A 25,273-nucleotide genomic window follows, 5' to 3' on the forward strand; every position below is an offset into this window, starting at 1 on the left:
AAACAAGTATTTTGAGCCGTCATACAAGTTGGATTACGACCCTTACGACCCTTAGTTTCTAATCCTTAGTTTTTGACTCTTCATTTCTGAGCCTTCATTTCTGACCCATAATTTTGGAGTCTAATTTCGAAGACCAAATTTTCGTCACGAGAAATCGATTTGGATTTTTATAATACAAGATCTATGCGCGCGCTCTCGCGCGCGCTGATCTATTCATTTGTTGAAATGAAGAAATGGAATTCATTGAGTTTCGTTTTCTCATAAATACCTTATAAATATTGATCATGAATCAAAGAGAATTCGACTAATGATTGAAGTGAATAACGAAGAGTAAAAGAATCTATAAAGAACTTTTCATTTTCAATTAATAATCTTCAATTTTTTTTAATAATCGGTCTCCATAAAGGACAGAATTTATTAATTTCACCGATAATATATATACATGTGAAATATATATTGTGGGATACATATTTTAAGTGAATGAGTGTTAGTGGGGAAAAACATAGTGAAGGGAAAACGCCATGAGGGGAGGTGGGAAAAGGCCTGATGGAATATTTTGGGAAAGACGAGGATTAAGCCATAAAATAACAGTGCGATCCCGAGTTCTATAGCCGCGACGGGTCAACGGGGAAATCCGCCGGAGTGTCTGTCCATCGGGGAAGTACCCGGGGGAATTGAGAGACCGGGGGTCAGATTATAAAATAATAAAGTGAGGTTTGGGCCTGAGTGTAATTTCGTGAGTGAATAGAATGAGTGAATAGTAGAGTGAGAAAGATTGAGTGGAAAATAGAATGAGAAGGAATGAGTGTGAACGTGAGTGAGAAAGACGAGGATAACAGAGGACACTTTTAGCATTTAAGGACGAGCAAATGATTAGGGGAGTTAGTTGTTAGCCGGAGTTCGTAGTGTCGGGTCAAGACTTGTATATTTATGTACTTGAACATTTAACTTTCTTTTCTAGGAATAAATCGTATCATATCTTTTATTAAAATTACTGTCATGAATCCTACAATATTGTTACGATTGAGTTATTTAAACTATCTACTTCCCCTCCCTTGGAATGAGAATGAGAATAATGTGGTTCGAATGGTTACTAAGGGTTGGTGCGAGAGAGAGAGTGTGATTTGTTTTGTGTCTTTATTCGTATGTAAGATTGGAAATAATAAATCGCCCCTATTTTTCCTGATAATTATTATCTGAGTTGATCTCTACAATATATATATGACGTGAAAAAAAAATTTACCTCTGAAGAATTTGAAATTATGTCACTGAAGAATTTGAAAATGCCGCGTGTTTTTTTGTGAATAACTTCGTCACATATTGACCAATCAGAATTAAGGATTAGCGGTCAGGCAGTTTCGAGATATTTCGATATAAAAGAACTTCACGTTTCTTTCATCTTTAGTAAATAGGATAGAGAGACTAGGAATCTAAACTGAAAAGGTTAGCTATGTACTTGTTTCGTATACCTCTTTGGCTGGATTTTTATCGCCAATACCCAGAGGCTCGATGATATCCGTCATGCGCATTTCCATCTGATTCTGAACAATAACATTATCACTGATTGATTTAGGCTCCTCGATTGGGCTCATTCAATTCACTCAAGATTTTATTGTTTTTTAATGTTTTAATATGAACGTTTGTTTACTTCGTAGTGTGAAAATTAATTTGCACATGATGTTACCTTCTGTTTTTAGAGTGAGAAGTTGGGAAGAAATAGAATAGGATGAGTGGATTTGCAATAAATAGGTTTTTAGAAAAAAATACGGAAATCTGAGGAAGATAGCGGAATATCAATCTCATGCAATGTCTGATATTTTCAATAGATTTTTGAAGATATTCATTGAGGCGCAAATAAGATTAACTTGTTTCGTATTCCTCTTCGTATCTTTGATGCGCATTTACATCTGAATCTAAATGATAAAATTATCAATTGATTGATTTAAGTTTTGCGACTGGTTTCATTCGGTTCACTGAACATATCATTGTTTTTTAATGTTTTAGTGCACATTTTTGGGATCTTTTGGTCTGGAAATTAGTTTGCGTATGATGTCATCTTCTGTTTTTTTATACTATTTTTTGTAGAGAAATGAGATTCAAGAAGAAGACGAACAATTGGAACAAATTTAGGAATTTTGGGTTTTTGAAAAATATTTAAGAATTTAAAGAGAGATCGCGGAGTTTTGACCTCCTGCAACTTCATTCATCATGGATCTGAACATTTTCATAGATGAGAGAAATGTGGGATTCCCCGTTTCTCAAATTAGTTTGCAATCGATGAGTCGACTTGTACACGGAGAGAAATTTTTTAGAAAAATTCTAGTGCTAGCACGGGAAAAGGGATGCAAAGTGACTGCCAGGAAAAAATTTCAGTGCCGGCACTACAAATTTTATTGACGATAACGTGAATTTGTCCCCGTATTTCTGTGAAAATTTCACAGAAATCTCCAGAAATTTTACCAGAAATACCAAGAAATTTTACCTTAACAGCACTAGAATTTTTCACAGCCGGTGGATTGTGATTTTTTTAGTCCTCATACTAGAATTTTTCTAGAAAATTTCTCTCCGTCTACATTTCAACAACAGCGTTTTTGTGAAGAGAAAATAAGAAGAAGAAAAAGTATTTTCTCTACTTAATTCGATTCAATCGAGTCGAATATTTTATTCTGGTTTAACCTCCGGAAGACTTCCAAAACCTCTTTTGGTCTTCGACCGATTTTTTCGAAGACCTTTTGAATCCTAAATTCTCTTCCGGCCCTGCCAACTACTCTTTTACTCTATGACGACCTGTGAAAACCTAAAAAAATCTCCGGTAGTTTTCCCCTAGACTATACCTATTCAATGAATAATTAGCTGCAATTTTTTAATTAAAAACAATAACTCCCCTATCGGGAAGTTTAAAATTCAGAAAATTATGAAGATTCGATTTGTAATATTTTTTATTAGAAATCATTTTTCATTTAGTTATAATCGAATCTTGATATAGACGTGGATAGGGGGCGTCCCCCCAAATCCTTGGAAAACTCCTAAACGGGACACATATCTAGTATACCCGAGTGGAAATTCTGTTCAGGTCTCGATCAGAAACTGATCAAGTCCGATGCGAAATTCTGATCAGGCATGTAACGCCTCTGCCTTATGTTTTTCCACTAGAGTAGAAATTTCCGAATATCATATGCGGAAATCCTATAGAATTTCTATACGCAATCAATACAGAGAATTTCTACACGATTTTTTCATACGTGAAATTCTTTAGAAAAATTCGAGTGCGACATGTATCGAAAAATTCTATAGAATTTTCAACGAAATATTCTATAGATTTCCTATAGAGGATGTGAACATTTCCTATATTTATCACATTTCGATATATTTCTCAAAAACTGATCTATTTTTAATCGAAATCGACTCATCCAATTTCCTCTTTCACGTCGGACTTAATTATTCCCAGAATTCTTCTAGTTACTCCTCATCCTCATCCTTGATCACAACGCAATAAATTACGTATTCAGTATTAAGTATTACCTAATGTATTAAGTATTCAGTGAGAATGAGAGATAAGACGCATCTGCGTGACTCGGAGACAAAATTTTATCTAACACTTTTCTGTTCATACGTGTGTTATAAGGTGAAGTGGAGAAAGCTATACGAGACTGAGAGATTTTCTTTATAAGGAAAATGATATGGATTGTATGGCGTGCCTTATAGGCGTGAACTATGCATGAATCATTCAATTTTTTGAATAAAATTTCGAATAAACGATTTCTAGGGGAATTGAGTCTTCGTAAATTATTGATACTAAAAGATGGCATCTTCTAAAAATCTAATTTTCCCAACAAACTTGTGAATTTCCCACTCACGCATGAAAAAATTTAATAGAAAAACCTATCGAATTCGCTAGAAAATCCTTTTGAATTTCTATTGAACTTTTTATTAGTTTTTGGCTGATTCTACTGACATGTTCAATAGAAAACATTTAATAGAAAAAGTCAACAGAATTCGATTTTTCTATATAATTTATTCTTTTCATATATTTTCTGTAGAATTTGCTCGACTCAAATTTTCTAAGTTTTTAAAATTCTATTTTTCTTCTCTTCTCATCAAGAAAATCAAACGAAAAAACTTGGACAATTTGAGCCGAGGAAATTCTATAGAAAATATCTCAATAGAATAAGTTATATAGAAAAATTGAATTCTATTGACTTTTTCAACTGAAAATTTTCTATTGAACATTTCAATAGAATCGGCCAAAAACTAGTAGAACAGTTCAATAGAAATTCAATAGAATTTTCTAACGAATTCGATAGGTTTTTCTATTAAATTTTTTCGTTCGTGAATTGCTCTTTTTACAGTTAAAAACATGTGCACTAACGGTTCGAACCGTTAAGACTGTCAGAGTTAAAATGAGGAAATAATTTGAATTTTTTAGTCGCATGGGGTCAAAAATGACTTCAATAAAATCCTAATCCAACTACGAACCTTAAAAAGGAGGAAAACAAACTTCAATTCCTCTATTTACTGTTCATTCTTGATTGGATCGCAATGAATTAAGTATTCCGCGAGAATGAGAGATAAGAAGCCACATTTGCGTGACTTGGAGACAGAATTTTATCTAATACTTTTCTGTTCATACGTGTGATTGAGGGTTTTGTCTATAAAGAAAGTGATATTGATTGCATGACGTTCATCATGAACGTGAATTATGCATGAATCATTCAATTTTTTAAATAAAATTTCGCGTAAACAGATGCTAAGGGTCAAACGACCGAAAGGTTCATGTAAGGTTCAAACTGGAAACCTTAAGGGTCAAACAGGATAATGATTAGAAGGATGAAAAATTCTCGATTTCTACAGATCATTTAGGAGAAAAAATGTCTTCATTTTCCATATTGATAAACCCAAATTCACTCACTTCAATTCTTGGGGATGCTGTACACTCATTATTTATTGATTATTAACAAATGGGGTGTTTACCATACCTATATTGAGTTTCATAATAAAATAAAATTAGTGAATCAAATAAGAATACAATATTTCATTGATATAGCCGAAAAATTTCTCCAGAACTACTAAGTCTGCGGTGGCCGAGTGGGTAAAATCAAGGACTAATAACCCGAAGGTTCCAGGATCGAATCCCGACGAGTCCAATTTTTGACTCATCATTATCAGCAGTTATCGGTTTCTTTAGGAAGGATCAGCCGAAGAATGTAAATCTCTGTATTATAAAAATCGAAATCGACTTCTGGTGATAAAAAATTGGTGCTCGAAATTAAGTCACAAGAGACAAAATAATGGTGATGAGGGTCAGAACAAGGGTCATAAGGGGCTGAATAAGGGTCACGAGATTCAGAATCAAGGTCATGAGGATCAGAATAAGGGTCAGGAGGGTCGGATTAAGGATCACAGGGGTCATAAGGGTCAGAATGAGGGTAAAGAGGCTCAGATTAAGAGTCACACGGGTCCAGAATGAGGGTTACGAGGTTCAGAATCAGGGTCACGAGGGTCAGAATAAGGAGGAGGGTCGGATCAAATGCCCTAATCAAATGCCCTGAACCTTCGAACCTTGAATGCCTTGATGCCTTTCTGAACCTTAGAATGACCCTTATAGAGGTCAGATTAAGGGTCACAGGGGTCAGAATAAGAGTCACGAGGGTTCGATTAAGGATCACACAGGTCATAAGGGTCTGAATAAGGGGCGCGAGGGTCAAATAAGGATTATCGGCGTCACATGGGGGTTGGCGAGCGGAGCGAGCAGGGGGCCTAGCCCCCTACTTAAATTATAAAAAAATAATCTAGTAATTATTTTTTTCAACTATTAAAAATAAGTATTGAGTGGGTGAGACTCTGCTCCCAGTGCTGGCCCAATCTCGGCCCGTTTGACTTTTCGTCCCCGAACATGACTTTCCACCCTCGGTGCACAATATACTATTTATAGTCCAGCCTCTCGGAGTGAGTGAGAACCTGTAAAATTTCAGAGTTTCAGAATTCAGTCCCCTGTTTTTTCCGGGCCATTTTACCTATTTCTCTTAGACTATTCTAAATTTCTAGAAAAAAAAATCCGTGCATAATCTCCCCGGCATTATGCACTCCATGCAAATATCCGACTGAGGTCATTCACCTTTTTCGAAAGGAATGCCTAAAATCCCAGGTGAAAAAACGACAAGTAAACAAAGCGAGTCTTTTCATGTACAGATACCAGAAGTCCTCGGCACCGTGACTGCTATCCTAGTGAAATAGAAGGAACAGAGGGAGCAGCGGCTCGAGAGGGGGAGGGAGACAACGAAGAGATATTATATCGATGAAGAATTATCCGAGAAGATGAACAAGATGAAGCGTGAAATACTCTCGTAAAGAAACTCTCCGGATGGGAATGGAAAAAAGGAGGGAAGGGAAGCCAAGGAGAAATAGGAATACCTGGGGAACGTTGAAGGGTGAAAGAATGGGTGGAGATGAGGAAGATGAATAAAACGATGAAGTATGTGGTTATGTCACAAGTGCAGTCAAGCGAGAAGATCGTCCGGCACCTCTACTTACATTCATTATTTTTATTTTAACTGAGGACAGCATGAGAAAGCCGTGAGGAGAAGTATGGAGAGAAATAAAAAGATACACGATTAACGATTTGATGAGATAAGAAAACGTGAATGCATAAACAAATCATCTTGATGAATGTTGATTTCGATTTGAGAATTTTTATGAATACGGTGATAATAATGGAGATAAATGTGGGAGTCGATAAATTAAAGTGGTGGTAGAGTTATCGGAGGGAGAGAGGAGGAAGCGGTGAGTGAGGAAAAAAGGTGAGGAGGATGGAGAGAGGAAGAGTATTACACGCACGGGATTTAAAAAGGCGGGGATAAGCAGTTATGTTCGTACGGAATTCAGGTCGGCCAAGCACATTATTCATTATTACGTTTGATGTTTATTTACCTGTTTTGTGTTATTTTTTTAATCGGAGGTGAGAAAAATGGCTTCTTTGGTGGAGACCGCGCATGCTGGTGTCGGAGATTTTGGGGGGAGGGATTCAATTAATGATTGGGGGGATTGAACTCTTGCGCGCGGTGAGAAAAATGGGTTTTTATCCTAGGATTTTAACGCCGGAGCGCCTCGTTTTTTGCTTCCGAGTGGATGGAATTGAATCTTTTTGTTTCAAATGTAGGTAATGTTTAATTAAATTAATTAAATTTTAATTCATCAATCAGTTTTTTTAATTTTCGAGTTTTTTCAATAATCGGTTGTCCCACGATAATTTAAAAAAATGTTCTGAATTGATTGAATGATGGCTTAAAAAATTCGTTTGGATGTCCTTTTGACCGAGTTCGAAGATGAAGGCGATAGCCATAATCGTTAGTTTGATTTATTTGAAAATTTGCAAAAATTTTGTATTTTTTGAAAATCTCAATTCCGGGGATATCTTTGAATATCATGCGTCAAATGAATTCAATCATAGCTTAAAATGTTTGTTTAAATTCCATTAAGTCGAAGTTAAGAGATGATTACGATTATATTAGTTGATTGGATTTTTATGATGATTGTTGAAAATTTCGAATTTTTCATGGATTTCCCTGAAAGTGAGCTTTTTAATGATTTCTTCCAATGTGATGTTTCAAATATATTCAAGTATGAATAAATAAAATTTTTCTATTAAGACCTTATCGAAGGGCTGAGGGGAGAGATAGAACCGTAAAACAGACAATCTGTTGTGTAGAAGAAAGGGATAATAAGAATAATGATGATAATAACATTCAACTAAGTTGGAAATCTGACAAAATTAGTTCAAAAGAAGTTTTATTCAATTTAATAACATGAAATAAACAATGAATTATAAACATTATCTATGAAAAACATGGGGACAATCTTAACTTTCCAGCGCATTTATTTGAGTAGAAATATTCCACGGAAAATATTTTATCGAGAAAATCAATAGGTTTTAATTTTTCTAGGGGATTTGTTCCCTTGTGATCTTTTGTATATTTTCGGTGATATTCTGCGTCTTTTTTCAATTGAAAAAAAATTAGCTACGAAATTTTTATAGGAACAATCCGAACAGAATGAGTAAAAAAACTAGCAATTCTTTCAATAGATTTACAAAAAATTAATCATATTTTCCAACTAAGTGCAATGAAAATGTAATAGATTTTTTTAGTAAATGTATTAAGTTTTTTTTATTAAATTCTTCCGTATGCGATTGCAATGTTTATTCGATTTTTCGTTAAAATTCCAGAAAATTATCGGTTAGAGTAAATTTTTTATCTATTGTGAATGGTGAATTTAATAGTGAAATGGTAGAACGGAATGATTCAACCCAAGTTCAAGGCCAATTTTCAGAATATTCTCGGCATTAGAAAGTGATTCTATTAGGACCTCCTCTCGTAGAGTTCATTGCTCTCCAGAAAAAATGGCCTCATGAATAAATGATATTTCTCAGTTGTACAGATGGATCAAAATCTATTAAATTTTAGTATAAAACATTCTCTATTCAACATTTCTCTTCTAAATTTCCCGTTGAGTATAACTAAACATTTATAAACTTGTAGATAAACCGCAAAATTGAAAAACTGGTAATTTTCCCAATAGAATTTTTCAGTGAAAGCACTAGGTTTTTTTAGTAAATTTTGCAATTTCTACTAGATCTCATGTGAAAATACTTGGAAGTAGATTTTTTTGTCTATTGCGAAAGACGAATTTAGTTAACACGCACGAAAAAAATCAATAGAATATTCCAGCGACTTCATTACATAATTCTATTGGAATTCTATTAAACTTTCTATTAGTTTTCATTAGTTGGCCGATTCTATTGAAATGTTGAACAGAAAATATTCCATAGAGTTCGATTTTTCTATACAAATCACTCCATGGAGATATTTTCTATAGAATTTCCTCGGCTCCAATTTTCTAAATTTTTTTCTTCTTTTTTTTTATCAAGACAATCAAACAAAAGAACTTTCTCTGTGAAATTTCATAGAAAAAGATTATCCATAGGACTTTGATTAAAAATTCTATCGCTTTTTGGCGATTGTTTTTCTTCCCGAAATTATTTGAACGAACGAACCAAGAGAATTTTCGTTTTTTTACTCTATTTTTCTTTTCTTTCCATCAAGAACATAAAAAAAAAAACTTGGAAAATTGGAGCCGCAGAAATTCTATAGAAAATATTTCAATAGAAAATTTAATAAAATTCTAATAGAACTGTCCAGCAAATTCGCTCGGTTTTTCTATAAAAATTTTTCGCGCGTGAATGAATTTAGTAAAACTGAATAGTCAATGCAAGTTCAAGGTGAATTGTCATAATAATCCCAGCATTAGAAAGTAATTCCATTAAGACCTTTTCTCGTAGAGGTCATTCGTATCCATGATAAATGATCTCATGAAAAATCGACATCTCTCAGAATGAGACTCAAGTATTTTTTGAATGTTGATGAAAACCATTCTACCATCTCGTTATCAAATTGAAAGTCATGATTTAGTATTTGAAGTTACGAGAAAGGAAATGATGGAGTACATACCTAGGAGATTTTTATCGAGTTAGTACTGAAGTCTATGAGAGCATCGAGAAAAATGAACCCGGATTTATATGAAAACTGGACACGGATGCTGCAAGCGGGCAGTCCTTTTACAGTTAGAACATGAGTTCTTCTCTGGATTTCACACAGAACGTCACTTGCAGGTATTTTACACTGGAAACTTGTGGACGGTGTTTCGTTCTTCTTCAGCCTCTTCCCAGCCACTGGTCACTGAAGAAAGTGAAGGAGAAGGGGGAGGAAAACGGTGTTTTTGTTTATCAATGCCACGTGATATTTTTTTATTGTGAAACCTCAAAACGTGACTATACGAAGGTTAATGCCATATTTACGGAATTTAATTGAATTTTTAATAATAATGATGTGCGATTGAGCCTCTATACACGTTCCACGGGCTCTAATTGGGTTGTTTCACGACATTTTTGCATTCAGTAGAATTATTGAATCGGAAAATTTTAATGGAGAATATCGAATACTGGGGGGCTACGCCCCTTGATCACTCCGCTCGTCAACCTCCATATGACCCCCACATGACACCCATTTAGCCCCACATGACCCTCATATAGCCCCATATGACCCCCATTACCCTTATTTCGATTCTCATGACACATATTTTGACCCTTGTGACTCTCAATTTCTGACCCTTAATTTTGGAGTCGTAATTTCGAGTGCGAAATTTTCATCACCAGAAGTCGCTTTGGATATCTACAATATAGAGATATGTTTTTTTTAGTTTTATCTAGGGGGCTTTGCCCCTTGCTCACTTCGCCCCTTGCTCGCTTCGCTCGGCAATCCCGGAGAGTTTCACCCCTTGTTCGCTTCGCTCTACAATCCCGAGGAGCTCCGCCCCCCCCGCTCGCTTCGCTCGCTCCCTCCCGATCTTCTTGAGTATGGGGAGGTGTTCGTATTATATAGAAAAAAAATTGATAGAATGATTTATCTCCTTTGAAAAATTGACATTTTTATTATTTACAAAAGGCTTCATTGAGTTGTTTCATGACATTTTTGCATTCAAAAGAATTATTAAATCGGCAAATTTAATGGAGAATATCGAATACTGCGGGGCTACGCCCCCTGATCGCTCCGCTCGTCAACCTGCGTATGACCCCCATATAGCTCCACATGACCCTCATATAGCCCCATATGACCCCCATTACACTTATTTCGATCCCCATGACACATATTTTAACCCTTGTGACCCTCAATTTCTGACCCTTAATTTTGGAGTCGTAATTTCGAGTGCGAAATTTCAATCACCAGAAGTCGCTTTGGATATCTACAATATAGAGATATGTTTTTTTTAGTTTTCTCTAGGGGGCTTCGCCCCTTGCTCACTTCGCCCCTTGCTCGCTTCGCTCGACAATCCCGGGAAGCTTCGCCCCCCCCCGCTCGCTTCGCTCGCTCCCTTTCGATGTTCTTGAATATGGTGAGGTGTTCGCATTATATAGAAAAAAAATTGATAGAATGATTTACCTCCTTTGAAAAATTGACATTTTTATTATTTACAAAAGGCTTCATTGAGTTGTTTCATGACATTTTTGCATTCAATAGAATTATTAAATCGGAAAATTTAATGGAGAATATCGAATACTGGGGGGCTACGCCCCCTGATCGCTCCGCTCGTCAACCTCCGTATGACCCCCATATAGCTCCACATGACCCTCATATAGCCCCATATGACCCCCATTACCCTTATTTCGATCCCCATGACCCATATTTTGACCCTTGTGACTTTCAATTTCTGACCCTTAATTTTGGAGTCGTAATTTCGAGTGCGAAATTTTCATCACCAGAAGTCGCTTTGGATATCTACAATATAGAGATATGTTTTTTTTAGTTTTATCTAGGGGGCTTTGCCCCTTGCTCACTTCGCCCCTTGCTCGCTTCGCTCGGCAATCCCGGAGAGTTTCACCCCTTGTTCGCTTCGCTCTACAATCCCGAGGAGCTCCGCCCCCCCCGCTCGCTTCGCTCGCTCCCTCCCGATCTTCTTGAGTATGGGGAGGTGTTCGTATTATATAGAAAAAAAATTGATAGAATGATTTATCTCCTTTGAAAAATTGACATTTTTATTATTTACAAAAGGCTTCATTGAGTTGTTTCATGACATTTTTGCATTCAAAAGAATTATTAAATCGGCAAATTTAATGGAGAATATCGAATACTGCGGGGCTACGCCCCCTGATCGCTCCGCTCGTCAACCTGCGTATGACCCCCATATAGCTCCACATGACCCTCATATAGCCCCATATGACCCCCATTACACTTATTTCGATCCCCATGACACATATTTTAACCCTTGTGACCCTCAATTTCTGACCCTTAATTTTGGAGTCGTAATTTCGAGTGCGAAATTTCAATCACCAGAAGTCGCTTTGGATATCTACAATATAGAGATATGTTTTTTTTAGTTTTCTCTAGGGGGCTTCGCCCCTTGCTCACTTCGCCCCTTGCTCGCTTCGCTCGACAATCCCGGGAAGCTTCGCCCCCCCCCGCTCGCTTCGCTCGCTCCCTTTCGATGTTCTTGAATATGGTGAGGTGTTCGCATTATATAGAAAAAAAATTGATAGAATGATTTACCTCCTTTGAAAAATTGACATTTTTATTATTTACAAAAGGCTTCATCCAACGACTTCGGACGTGACTCAACCATTCTTTTTCTATTTATTCATTAGGAGGCTTCGGCCCTTGCTCGCTTCGCTCGCCAACCCCCATATGACCCACATATGACCTCCATGATCCTTATTGTGACCCTTAGTTTTTGACCCCCATAACCCTTATTTGGACCCTTACTGTGACCCTTATACTGACTCATATGACCCTTAATCTGATTCTTGTGACCCTTATTTGGACCCTTAATCTGACCCTTGTGACCCTTATTGGGACCAATATTCTGACCCTCATGACCCTTATTTCAATCCTCAAGACCCTTATTCTGACCCCCAATTTTGAAGTCTCAATTTCGAGTACTAAATTTTCATCACCAGAAATCGATTTGGGTTTTTATAATTTAAAGATATTCTTATTATTATTTTTTAAGGATTTGACCCCCATATGTCCCCCACATGACCCTCATATAACCCCCATATGACTCCATATGAACCTATAGAGATATGAACACATTAGAGAGACAGAGATAATAATTCATTCTCAATGGCATCATCAGGGTCACTGATAAGGGTCAGAATCAGGGGCGTCTCCTGAATTTTTTACCTCCTTATTTTTTGATTATATATATAGAGAGAAAATCACGAAATTTACAGTCCACTGAAGGAATACAAGCATTTTTTAAATAAAAAAATACGAATCAGTAACGAAAAATATGCAAAACACTAATTATAAATGTATGAAAATGTTTAACAGAAAAACCTAGCAATTTCTCCGGGAAATTGTATTGAATTGCGATCGAAATTCAATTAAAAGTTGTTCAAGTTTTTTTCCCCAACGCCCATTGAAAATTATGCAATCGAAGATCAATAGATGTTCATTTTTACACATAACTTATCCTATTTGTTTTTTTTGTTTCATTTTTTGCACGTTGCAAAGAGAAATAGCAAACAATACAGCGAGAAAAATCCGTACCCCGAAATTTTTATAGAATAAATCTCAAGAGAGTAATACATCAAGACAAAATTCATAGGAAAATGCCGCGAAATCATTAGAAAATCCTATTCCTTTTGGCCAATTCGATTGACGAATTCCGCGGTTTTACTGCGCGTTTTTTAAGTGGAAAATGACCAATTGATACTATTTTATAGGAGAAATCGGTAGAATTTTATACTTTATACAACTTTTTTCATTGAGACATTTTCTATACGAATTATTCAGCAGAAATTTTCCTAGTTTTTTTCTACTCTATTTTTATTCTCTCCTCTTTAAGAAATCAAACAAAAAAACTTGGAAAACATGAGCCGATGAACTTTTATATGAAATATTTCAATAGAATAATATATTATTATTATTATTATGCTGATTAATATTATTATTATTATAATTATTGATAACGAACACTTTTATAATAAACTGTCCTGATGCACTAGCGTCACATATTGTCCTAGACGATTATTTTCTCTTCTCGAATGGCTCAAACCCCTTTTGTACTCTCAAATTTTACTTCCAAACTTTTTGTATTTATTTTAAGGATGTTCTACACCCTTTCTGCCAAAATTCACGTTTTTTTAATTTTTCTGGCAAACTTATGATGGAATTGACGTGAAAAAATATAACGTTTTTGCGTTTTGTCATTATTTAATGACTGACGAAATTTTAAGGTGGTGCGAACATTTTCCTGCGTTTTCTCTAAACTTTTAAAAAGAATCACAAAACTGTAGAAAAAACGCATGAAAATTATCGCACCACTACGCAACTTCGTGAGCCATTAAAGAATGACAAACCACAAAATCGTTATATTTTTTCACGTCACTCCCATCGATAATTTGCCAGAAAAATGAAAACAGCGTCAATTTTGGCTAAAAGGGTGTCGAACATCCTTAAAGTATTCTCTTCCCCCCATGCGATGGGGCAATGTATTCCAGAACCATTAATAAATTGAATTGAATTGTAATGATAACGAACACCATAGCTGGTCACATATCATCAGGAATCCCCATCAATATTACATTTCTGTAATATTACAAGGATTGAACCCTTACATTAATGAAGGTTTAAAATATACTGATCAAATTTTAGAAATACTATAATATTAATAATCCAATTTTTCAGATTAATAATGAATTAAATATTTGATAGTATGGAGCTGTAAATTTACCATTAAGTGAATAATTCTAGTTAAGGGGATTTTCGACTACACAAATAATCGTCAATCTTCATAACTGAATTATTCATTGACAAAATAGTTAAAAATTTGAATATTTAGATTGATGATAAGTGAATAATTAAAAAATTTAAGAGGGATGTTAACTATTGACGCCTACAGTATTTAACTGTAATTATATCTTATGGATTTGGCTATCCCGGCATATCATACCGACGTGAGATGCGCATTGTGTAGGCAAGTGTGTATATCATTCCGAGTTGTGCGGACGAATCGAATTCAATTGATTTTTCTCCCCAATACTTCTATTGAAACAAAACATGCAGATAAGCCCCCGAATGCTTCACGAGAATCGACCAAAAACTAATGGAAAGTTTAACAGAAAAGGAATAGAATTTCCTAGCAAATTCACAAGATTTTTCTATTACATTTTTTCACACATGTATTATCGTATAGAATGAAATGATCGCAAGCCGTGAAATGTTGCACTGTTCCATAATTTTATTCCATTCATGACAAGAAAATCCAAAGGAAACATGTAAACCACGCAATCACGTACAGTGGGAAGTGCTCCTTGTTCTCGCCTCAACCAGGAAGTGAATCTTGAACGGCTGCGGTTTGAATTGTGAGAGCAGTGTGATTATACCCCCGAAGAGCCAAAAAAACGTTGATATAATTTCACGTCTCTCAAAAACCTGCTCGAAGTGATTTTATTTTCCAACTTGAAATTGCAGTTTTTTTCGCCTGCTCAACGGAGGAATGGAATGAGCTCCTGGAGTATGTCGCTGGTTGCATCTAAATTTCGTCCGAGGCCCTCAATCAACAGAACACTGAGAACGACGTTTATGAAGGCACTGTCTTGTTGAACCTTGTAATGAATCAAGGCTGAGTAAAATTCTCTCATGACTGCAGTTAGGTTGACCTACATTGATAAACAGATTATTAATTGTCGAAATTGGCCTTGATGGGCGAGTTGCATACATTTTGAAGACTGAATTTATTTGTCATGTGTCGGTTGACGATACTTTCGATGGCAGTCTTGAAACCGCTTGGATCCGGCGTCATGTGGCTGCTGTGTCGCATGAGGTATTCACCTGCCAGGGCACCCTAAACATTTGCAGGGTCTCAATGAATTAATGATTTTACGTACACTGTTAAAAAAATTTAACTGAATTTTCCAGAAAACGACACTGAATTCAATTTAACGGAAAAAAGTCTATGAAACTTTAAGTTTCCCTGAAAATTCAAGGAAATTCCTGATTTTTCAGTGGAAGAACCATAAAGATGCCGAAATTTCCATGAATTTTCAGCTATAATACCCCAAGACCTTAAAAATTATCGGATATTTCCCGAATGTTTTGTTGCATAGCAACGGGATCAGCTTTGCAGTAAAATCCCGAGCGCACAGCGCGATTTTAATCTGCAAAACTGATCCCGATCGTTGATATGCAGGAAAACTTGAGGGAAATATCCGATGAATTTTTAAGGTCGAGGGGTATTCGGAGGACAATTTCTTCAATTCTCATTTTGGCCGATCAGGGTGCAGTGTTCGGGGTTATGGGACCAAAATGTGAGGAATATCTGTCAAATTCGTAGAAATCAATTGACAGGCTACAGGGAAATTATCAGTCTGATAATTTCCCTGCAGCCGGGGAAATTATCAGTGTGAAACGCGTCACGTGACTCCGAATAATGCACTCTGATTGGTCAAAATCAGAATTGAGGAAATTGTCAATGTAAACATGATAATTCAATAAGAAATTACTCTGAAATTTCAAAAAATTGAAAATTCAAGGACATTTTTGTTTGAATTTTCCTCATTTCCATTAATTTTCATGGAATAATTTAACTGAAATTTAACAGTTCCATGAATTTTCCACGAAAACCACGAATTTTCAATGGTAAAATTCCCTGAAATTTCAAAGAAACCGTCATTTGTTTCATATTTCAAGACTAACGCCTGGAAAATTCAGTGGAAATTTTTTAACAGCTATGAAAATACGAGGGTGGTCAGTGGTCCGCCTTATGGCGGTCGATTTTTTTGAGAGCATCGACGTTTAGACGGCAACTGCTAGAAAATTCTAGAATATTCTGAAATATTGCCGAAGCACCTAGAGCGTGCACCAATGATGAAAGGGTCTCGTAGGTAAACTTCAAATAAATCGAGTTGTTATAATTTTTTATAAATTTTCACGGGATTTCAGAATGGTTTGGGATATACTAGAAAGAATGATCAAAGCTTGGAAGAATGGAGAAGTTTTTAGACGATTGCCGAATTCACCAGAACATTCTGAACCGCTCTAGACGGTTCTATGACTATCTAGAATATTCTATGATTCCCCAGAGAAACGGACATCCCAAATTTATATGACATCTTCTTTTTATATAAGAAGATTACCTAAAACCTGCGTAAAAATTCCAATTCGTGAGGTAATTTTTACGGTAAACTTAGGGTAAAATTGATGTAAAAATTCCCTCGCAGAAAACTGTATCGGTTTAGAGTTTTTATAACTTTTTGTCATACCTGCTTGAAAAGTGCATTTTTCGAAACCGTTCAGTGCGCGTAAAATAGTTATTTTCCGCACGGCGTCCGTTAAATTCACGAACGTGCGTAAAGTAAATTCTCGTGCGTGAAGCTCTGCTTTACGTACTCAAAATTTATTTTACGCACGCTCTTGAATTTTACGCTCTAGTGCAGAAAAGCAATCACTTTACCCCTATTACCGGTGCGAATCTTTCTCAAATTTTCTAGAAACTCCTTGCATTCCCTTGAATTTCCTAGAAACTCCTTGAATTCTCTCGAATTTTCTAGAAACTGTTTGAATTCCCTAGAATTTTCTAGAAACTCCTTGAATTTTTTCTTAATTTCAAGGAATTTGTCGAATTATTTCGAAATGTCTAGAATTTTCCAGAATGCCGATAGATGGCGCTGCACACAGGGACCGTTTCCCAATATGACTCCCATATTGAAACCATAGACGTATCCACGTCAAATAGGATGTGTTACACGTGCGTGCGAAAAAGTGGAGCTTTACGCACTAGTAACGCAATATACATTCTCGCACTCGAAATGCACTTTACGCACTAGTGCACAAAAACAACTTTACCCCCACTACCGTTGCGAATCTTTCTCCAATTTTCTAGAAACTCCTTGAATTTTTTCATAATTTCGAGGAATTTGTCGAATTATTTCGAAATGTCTAGAATTTTCTAGAATGCCGATAGATGGCGCTGCACAGAGGGACCGTTTCCCAATATGACCCCCATATTGAAACCATCGACGTATCCACGTCAAATAGGATGTGTTACACGTACGTGCGAAAAAGTGGAGCTTTACACACTAGTAACGCAATATACATTCTCGCACTCGAAATGCACTTTACGCACTAGTGCACAAAAACAATCACTTTACCCCCACTACCGTTGCGAACAATAAACTCCGTAGGTATCACAGAAAATAGGATGTGTTACTTTACGCACTAGTAACACAATATACTATTACGCACTCGTTTCAAGATATACTATTTTACGGATTTTTCTACATGAGCTGGATCAATTGACTCATTACGTCGCCTGTGACAATCGAGTGGAAGACATCACGGAGATTCTGCAAACATCGATTGCTGAGCGATGAGACCAGGCCGCAATCTAAGATCACAAGACGTGGTGCTTTCCTGGAGCGGAACGAAAAAATTCGTTGATAGAGTTGAGTTTTATTTATTCTTCGGAGGACATCCTCTTCCTGTACTAGGATGTTCCCAGGATGGAGATCGCAGTGGAAGAAATTGTCCTCGAATACCTTGAATTGATCGAAAGAGTTTGAGATTTTGAATGGGGTAGAATGTTATGTATTTATTCATTGTTCTGATATTTATTGTTGTTATTCGATGATTATTATTATGTGATCCAAATGACGGGTTATAGTTTGTTAATAAATTTGTTCTCTTCGTCGTTTAGATAATGATTCGATTTCTAAGTGGTGAAGTCTTCGTTTGGATTAAGCAACGTTTTTTTATATTAAAGAAACGATTTATTTGATGTGGATAAAGAGGTAACATGGACGAAAAAATTTAACAGAAAAACCTATCGAATTCGTTAGAAAATTCTATTGAATTTCTATTGAACTGTTCTATTAAGATGTTCAATGTAAAATATTCCGTAGAAAAAGTCAATAGAATTCAATTTTTCTATACAAATTATTCTACTGAGATATTTTCTGTAGAATTTCCTCGGCTCAAATTTTCCATGTTTTTTCGTTTGATTTTCTAGATGAGAAGAAAATAAAAATAGAATGAAAAAAAACAGAAAATTTGAGTTGAGCAAATTCTATAGAAGATATATGAAAAGAATAAGTTATATAGAAAAATCGAATTCTGTTGACTTTTTCTATTAAATGTTTCCTACTGAACATGTCAATGGAATCAGTCACAAACTAATAGAAAGTTTGATAGAAATTCAATAGAATTTTCTAACAAATTCGATAGGTTTTTCTATTAAATTTTTTCGTGTGTGGAACTTATCCACTACACTAAGCCATCGGGTTCGTCTGGATTTGTACACGGAGAGAAATATTCAATAAAAATTACTTATCTGTTTCCCAATTCAGGAGCGAAATGTGGTTGTGTGAAATTTTACGGAACGGTCACGGAATTTTTCCGGAGCGATCCGTAATTTTTATCTGAATCTCCTGTGAAAAATTACGATACCGTCACTTAAATTTTCTCAGTCGATTCCGTAATCGGTGGGCGAATTGTGAATTTCATAATTTTTACTGAACATTTCTCTCCGTGTAGAGAAAAATTCTCGTATTTTTTTCTCTGTCTAGAACAGTGATATAAGATATATCATACCATTTTCATAACTAGAGGGATGGCAATCTTGACCAACTGTTTCTTCAAATCGTTATGATCCGACAGATTCAGATACTCCGAAATGTGTTTTCCCTCGTGATAACTCTCAACGAGAATCCTACGGGTCGTTAGATTCCTCAAGGGCGTGGGGAAAATGACCGAATGGTTCTTTGAGAAATTCGATGAAAATCGTTGGAGATTGTGAGCTTCCATCTTCATGTCCAACTGATATGGGAAATTGACATAACGATTATAATTTTAGAGATTGTATCGTAGTACACGGAAAGAAATGTTCAGTAAAAATTACGGAGGTTAATTCGCTCACCGATTACGGAATCAACTCCGAAAATTTAAGTGACGGTATCGTAATTTTTCACAGGAGATTCAGGTAAAAATTACGGAACGCTCTGGAAAAATTCCGTGATTTGAGGTAAAAATTACGTGACAGTTGCGTAAAATTTCCCACAACCACATTTCGCTCCGGAATTACGGAAAAGATATGTAATTTTTATTGAATATTTCTCTCCGCGTATATGTGCAGAGAAAAACAAAGTTCTACTTTCTAGAAATATGTCTGTAACTCCTTGTGATTAATGTTGTAAACTTCAGGGATTCAATCACAAAATTTCTCAAATGTAGCATCTTGCACTGAGAAAAAAAGCCTCATATCTGAACATTTATTTACTATTGAGACAAGTAATTTTTCTTTAATCGCTTTATTCTCCCATAAAAGAATCGTCAAACTTCAAGTATTTATTGTTTTCGTGATTTTCTTATGCACTTCCAATGTTTCGATATGTAATATATTTATGATGTAACTCGGAATGATAGTGATATAATAGTATATTTCGTAACGAGTGCAAAAATCATTTTTTCACGAGTTATGAACAATATTTTTCATCACAATGTGGCGGAAATTGGACTTTTAGGCACGCGGAGCGTGCCGAAAAGTTCACTTTTCGTCACCGCGTGATGAAAATGAGACTTTATTCGAGTTCCGTGAGGCGCAATCATACTGAGATTTAAGCAATTCAAGATAACTTCCTCAATTCTCTCAAGTAAATGTGGTCTATATGTTAGGGAACTTTTCTGTCAGTGTGTCACTGAAAAGTAGTGACACAATCAGTTGATTTTACGATTTTTCAAATTTTATAATGCCTCGGATCATTGAAAACTAATACACTGAGAGAAAAAATTACCTCTGCCGAAAATATATTTATTCCGCTCAAAAATATCGAGATATCTTCGTCTAATAATATAAGATACGTGGAGTCACCGTATAGTTTACTTCTGATTACAAGCTTCGTAAAAGGTTTTGAAATTTTCTGTGAACCAGAGGTTTGATCTTCTCAAACTTATCCGTTTGTGACCTCAGAACTGGACTTTGATTTCTCACTCAATAACTACCAATGGCGGGGAAACAAATGAGTAATATTGGAAATAATAGATAAAGTCGCAGTAGAGATTATACAGTCGTATTTTTGCTGAAAGAATGGTTCTTCTGTCAGCTCAAACTTCTGCTTCGTGGAAAATTTTTTGGTTTGCAGTCAAACAGATTATTATTTATCATGATATTTGAATCCTGGCATTCTACTCGAAAGAATATGTATTCATATGCCACTGTCAGATTTTCAAGTGAAAAGAATAAATTTTTCGCTGCAGAATATTTTCTCGTGGGGAACAATAATCTTGAGACAAGAAAATTTTGTACAGGTGAACATTTATCTTTTCGGCAGAGCTAATTTTTTCTCTCAGTGTAGCATATTGTGTTACAAGTGCGTAAAGAACCACTTTTTCGCACGCACGCGTAACACATCCTATTTTTTATAATACCTGCCGAGTTCGGGTAAAGTGGCTGCTTTTGTGCACTGTGTGCGTAAAGTTCAAGGTCGTGCGTAAAGTGAATTTCGAGTGCGTAAAGCTTGGCTGATGAGAAAGATGATATTGTAACAATGTTGTCACAACTCTGCTTTTCAACTGAAGCAAGATCCATGNACAAGATCTATGCGCGCGCTCCCGCGCGCGCTGATCTATTCATTTGTTGAAATGAAGAAATGGAATTCAGTGAATTTCATTTTCTCATGAATACCTTATAAATATTGATAATGAATCAAAGAGAATTCGACTACTGATTGAAGTGAATAGCGAAGTAGAGTAAAAGAATCTATAAAGAATTTTTCATTTTCAATTAATTATCTTCAATTTTTTTAAATAATCGGTCTCCATAACAGGACAGAATTTATTAATTTCACCGATAGTATATATACATGTGAAATATATATATTATATATACATGACGTGAAAAAAAATTTACTTCTGAAGAATTTGAAATTATGCCACTGAAGAATTTGAAAATGCCGCGTGTTTTTTTTGTGAATAACTTCGTGTCACATATTGACCAATCAGAATTAAGGATTAGCGGTCAGGCAGTTTCGAGATATTTCGATATAAAACAACTTCACGTTTCGTTCATCTTTAGTAAATAGGAAAACACACATCATCTTTAGAGACATTTGTCATCTTTAGAGACTTTTTAACCGAAGATACTCCCTAATATTGCCTGAATTTTGAATCCGAATGGGAAAATTTTTTTTGTTCAGCGATTGGTTTTCTGCAGGAAAACAATAGAAACCCCTCCGCCTCACCTCCTACATTTTCTCCTCGCCCGATTATTCTTAAAGGGAGACGGAACCCCTTTGGCTACATCAAATCGTAGAATTGTGTTTTCTCCTACAATTATTAATTTCTATCTATGAAATGACTTTATCGACTCGATTATCGCATTGTTGAGTCAATGAAGTAGTTTAAGGAATAAAAAATAATAATTGCAGGAGAAAACACAATTCTAAAGATTTATATAAACGCAGGGGTTCCNTTTTTTTTTTTTTTTTTTTTTTTTTTTTTTTTTTTTTAGTACAGCATGATGAAATATATTTTTCTCCGTGTGGCACATCAATGATGATCTTACTTGATTCAACATCATTGTGGAAAATTCCTTGGCACAGCCAGGGAGATCCAACCAGCGTAGAGACGGTACCAAGAACGATGTTAAAACGGAAAGTAATTCAATCATAAATAAGTCCGTTCTAGAACAATCAAAGAATTCATATAATTTCGTTGCTGTTGTCATGAATTTATGCATCATAAGCGTGAAATTCACTCTACGTAATTCTCCACACAGGGATGCACTACTTTTACAACGACAGGCACCAGTTCATCATCCTCTGAATTTTCAATAACAGGGATAACTTTCTTCGTTGGAAATCGTGAACCTGTGGATTATTTATAGTCAAAATATTCGGACAATTCTTTCATTCCAGAATGAAAATAATATTTTTCTGTAATAATTGCCACATTAAACGTCTCTTACTAACGAAATCCAGGATGAACCCGATGCGCAGATGCTCGAGAACTGAAAGCATTCTTCGATTATGTTGGGTAGCTAATTACGTTACGCTAAAATGGGTGACGGGTATTTTCTTAATTACCGTGTAGATAGAACGGTGGATGGGAATTATCGGTAGCCTGGTAGAGCTGTAATTTCTTTCGTTTGATCCACGCCTTGTGAACCTAAATAGAAAATGCATGGAGAGAAATATTCAATAAAAATTACGTATTTGTTATATAGAAAAATTGAATTCTATTGACTTTTTCTACTGAATATTTTCTATTGAAGATTTCAATAGAATCGGCCTAAACTAATAGAACAGTTCTAACGAATTCGATAGGTTTTTCTATTAAATTTTTTCGTCCCTGACTTTCTAAACTCAGACTCTTCAGACTTTCCGAGGGTTTAAATTGAGATCTTCAAGTCTCCAAGTGAGATTTTCAAGTCTTAAATTGAAACGTTCGAAAATCTTAAGTTGAAACTTTCGAAGACCTCAAGTTCAGAGTTTCAGCGCTCAATTTAAAATTAAAAAATCATTACAGTCTCAATTGGAAACTCCCATAAGTCTCAGTTTCAGATCGTAAGTCTCAAAATAATTTTTTTTGTGTAAATCGCAATCCGCAAATTACTGGCAGATACCTGCGCACAACATCCCGAACCAATTGGTTTCCTGTCAAATCGTCTGAACAATTTCTCCCACTCTGGGCCAAACGTCGCAGACATCAAAAACTCGGTGTACATCCACGAGTGTTCACTGCTCTGCCGTTGAAGATGTGCGAGAGTATCGCAGAGATCTTCAGAGAATAAATCCCTGCGAGTCGATGCCCACTGTCCAAGTTTGATGAATGTGGAGCCCAGGAATTCCATGACTGCAGAATTCAGGGAACGAGCAGTTCAGTCAGATTTGTTCAGTAGCGAAGCGGTAAAACGGTTTAAGGATATCCAAGTATCGTTTACAGTTTGATACAGACCACACTATAAATTCAACCATTTTCAATAACAAATTTGTTAATTCGGTAGCGAAGTGGTAAACCGGTTCAAGTCGATTTTGACTATTGACCAGTTTTTAGTGAATATCACGGAATCGAAGGGAGATAGCTAAATTTTTGTCAATACCTTTTTTGTAGCACTCAATTTGCTCTAGAAAAAAGGTTATTATGAAAATTTCATTATCTCCTTTGAATTCGGAGATATTCTTCAAAAACGCAACTAAGAGATAAGTCGACTTAAACCGTTTTACCACTTCACCACTGAATTAAATGGCTTGAGAAAAATTTCTAACAAATTATGAATATTCAGCGTCATTCACATTACACTTTGCATAGAATTATTATTTTTTTAAATTCATTATTTATAAATAAATAATTGAAATTGTTTAAACCTTCGGAAACCTCATTTGTTAAGCATAAAATCTATTTCTGGTAAAATTCTGGATACGAATAAATTCGTTACTATTCCGAACAAATGGTGGAAAATTGATTGTTTGTAAATTATTTATCGAAAATGCTCGCAATTTTCAAAAATGGCATTTTTTTAAATTATTTCATCAATCTCCCTTCAAAAAGAAACTTTCTTAATTTTTTTCTCAGATTTTTAAAAAGTTTTCTAACGGTTGAATGTCGAGATTCAAATCCAGACCTGGAAAGTTTAAATGATTAAATCATTGTAAAATGGTGGAAATCTTAGGGTCAAACGGGGCTCAAATGAAAACTCCAATGTCCGACTACAAAAGAAGAGTAGCATTTCACTGGAGAAAAAATAGCCAAAGTACTTGGATCTCACGAACGAAAAAATTTAATAGAAAAACCTATCGAATTCGTTAGAAAATTCTATTGAATATCTATTGAACTGTCCTATTAGTTTTTGGCTGATTCTATTAAAATGATCAATAGAAAATATTCAGTAGAAAAAGTCAATAGAATTCAATTTTTCTATATACCTTATCCTATTGAGATATTTTCTATAGATTTTCCTCGGCTTAAATATTCTAAGTTTTTTCATTTGATTTTCTTGATGAGAAGAAAAGAAAAATCGAATGAAAAAAACTGAAAATTTGAGTCGAGCGAATTCTATAGAAAATATCTCAATAGGATAAGGTATATAGAAAAATTGAATTCTATTGACTTTTTCTACTGAATATTTTCTATTGATCATTTTAATAGAATCAGCCAAAAACTAATAGAAAGTGTAATAGAAATTCAGTAGAATTTTCCAACGAACTCGATAGGCTTTTCTATTAAATTTTTTCGTGCGTGCTTCCTCAGTGAGTTATGCATCGACAAAAACTTAAAAAAGACAAAAATTGAATGTTTGACGATGGATATCTCAAAGATTCGCGTGGAAAAAATACTTTAAATTTTGGGAATCCTTTTTACATGTCCTCAAAACATATGATCCAATTTTAGGTCTTCAGTTCATTGCGAAATTTTCCCCAAGTATAACTCACTGAGGAAGTACTTTAAGTCGATTCAGCCTTTAGCTGAGTTGCCGAGGAATATCTTCCAATCTAAGGGGGATAACGAAATTTTTGTAATAACCTTTTTTGTAGAGCGAATCAAGGGCCATAAAAAAGGTTATGACAAAAATTTTTCTATCTCCCCTAGATTTCGAGATATTCATTGAAAACTGACCAATAGTCAAAATCAACTTAAATCGATTACCGCTTCGCTACTGTATTGGTGTAAATTCATGAAAAAATGGGAGTACCTTGAACCAACGCTGCGGAACAAACCTTCGGACTGACATA

The 25,273-nt window shown here is 35.4% G+C and overlaps 1 protein-coding gene across 1 annotated transcript; it reads right to left on the bottom strand.

Annotated features, from left to right (window-relative positions):
- Positions 1-15,037: 15,037 nt before the first annotated feature.
- LOC107037807 (uncharacterized aarF domain-containing protein kinase 2-like) lies at positions 15,038-23,394 on the bottom strand. The gene is made up of 8 exons (XM_015256561.1): positions 23,167-23,394; positions 22,628-22,709; positions 22,300-22,411; positions 22,108-22,225; positions 19,140-19,364; positions 17,858-18,088; positions 15,271-15,396; positions 15,038-15,211 (listed from the first exon to the last, which is right to left on the bottom strand). Exons 1-8 carry the CDS (start codon positions 23,392-23,394, stop codon positions 15,038-15,040), a joined length of 1,296 nt encoding a protein of 431 aa, XP_015112047.1.
- Positions 23,395-25,273: the final 1,879 nt, after the last annotated feature.

The sequence above is a fragment of the Diachasma alloeum genome, unplaced genomic scaffold (assembly GCF_001412515.2).
Source record: "Diachasma alloeum isolate Michigan unplaced genomic scaffold, Dall2.0 Dall_scaffold_00271, whole genome shotgun sequence".
NCBI lineage: Eukaryota > Metazoa > Arthropoda > Insecta > Hymenoptera > Braconidae > Diachasma > Diachasma alloeum.

Coding starts and splice junctions, on each gene's coding strand:
- LOC107037807 (XM_015256561.1), bottom strand. CDS start 23,394: ATGGAATTCCTGGGCTCCACATTCATCAAACTTGGACAGTGGGCATCG. Junction 22,226..22,299: donor TGTGTGGAGAATTACGTAGA/GTGAATTTCACG, acceptor TGATTGTTCTAG/AACGGACTTATTTATGATTG. Junction 15,212..15,270: donor ATAAATTCAGTCTTCAAAAT/GTATGCAACTCG, acceptor TTATCAATGTAG/GTCAACCTAACTGCAGTCAT.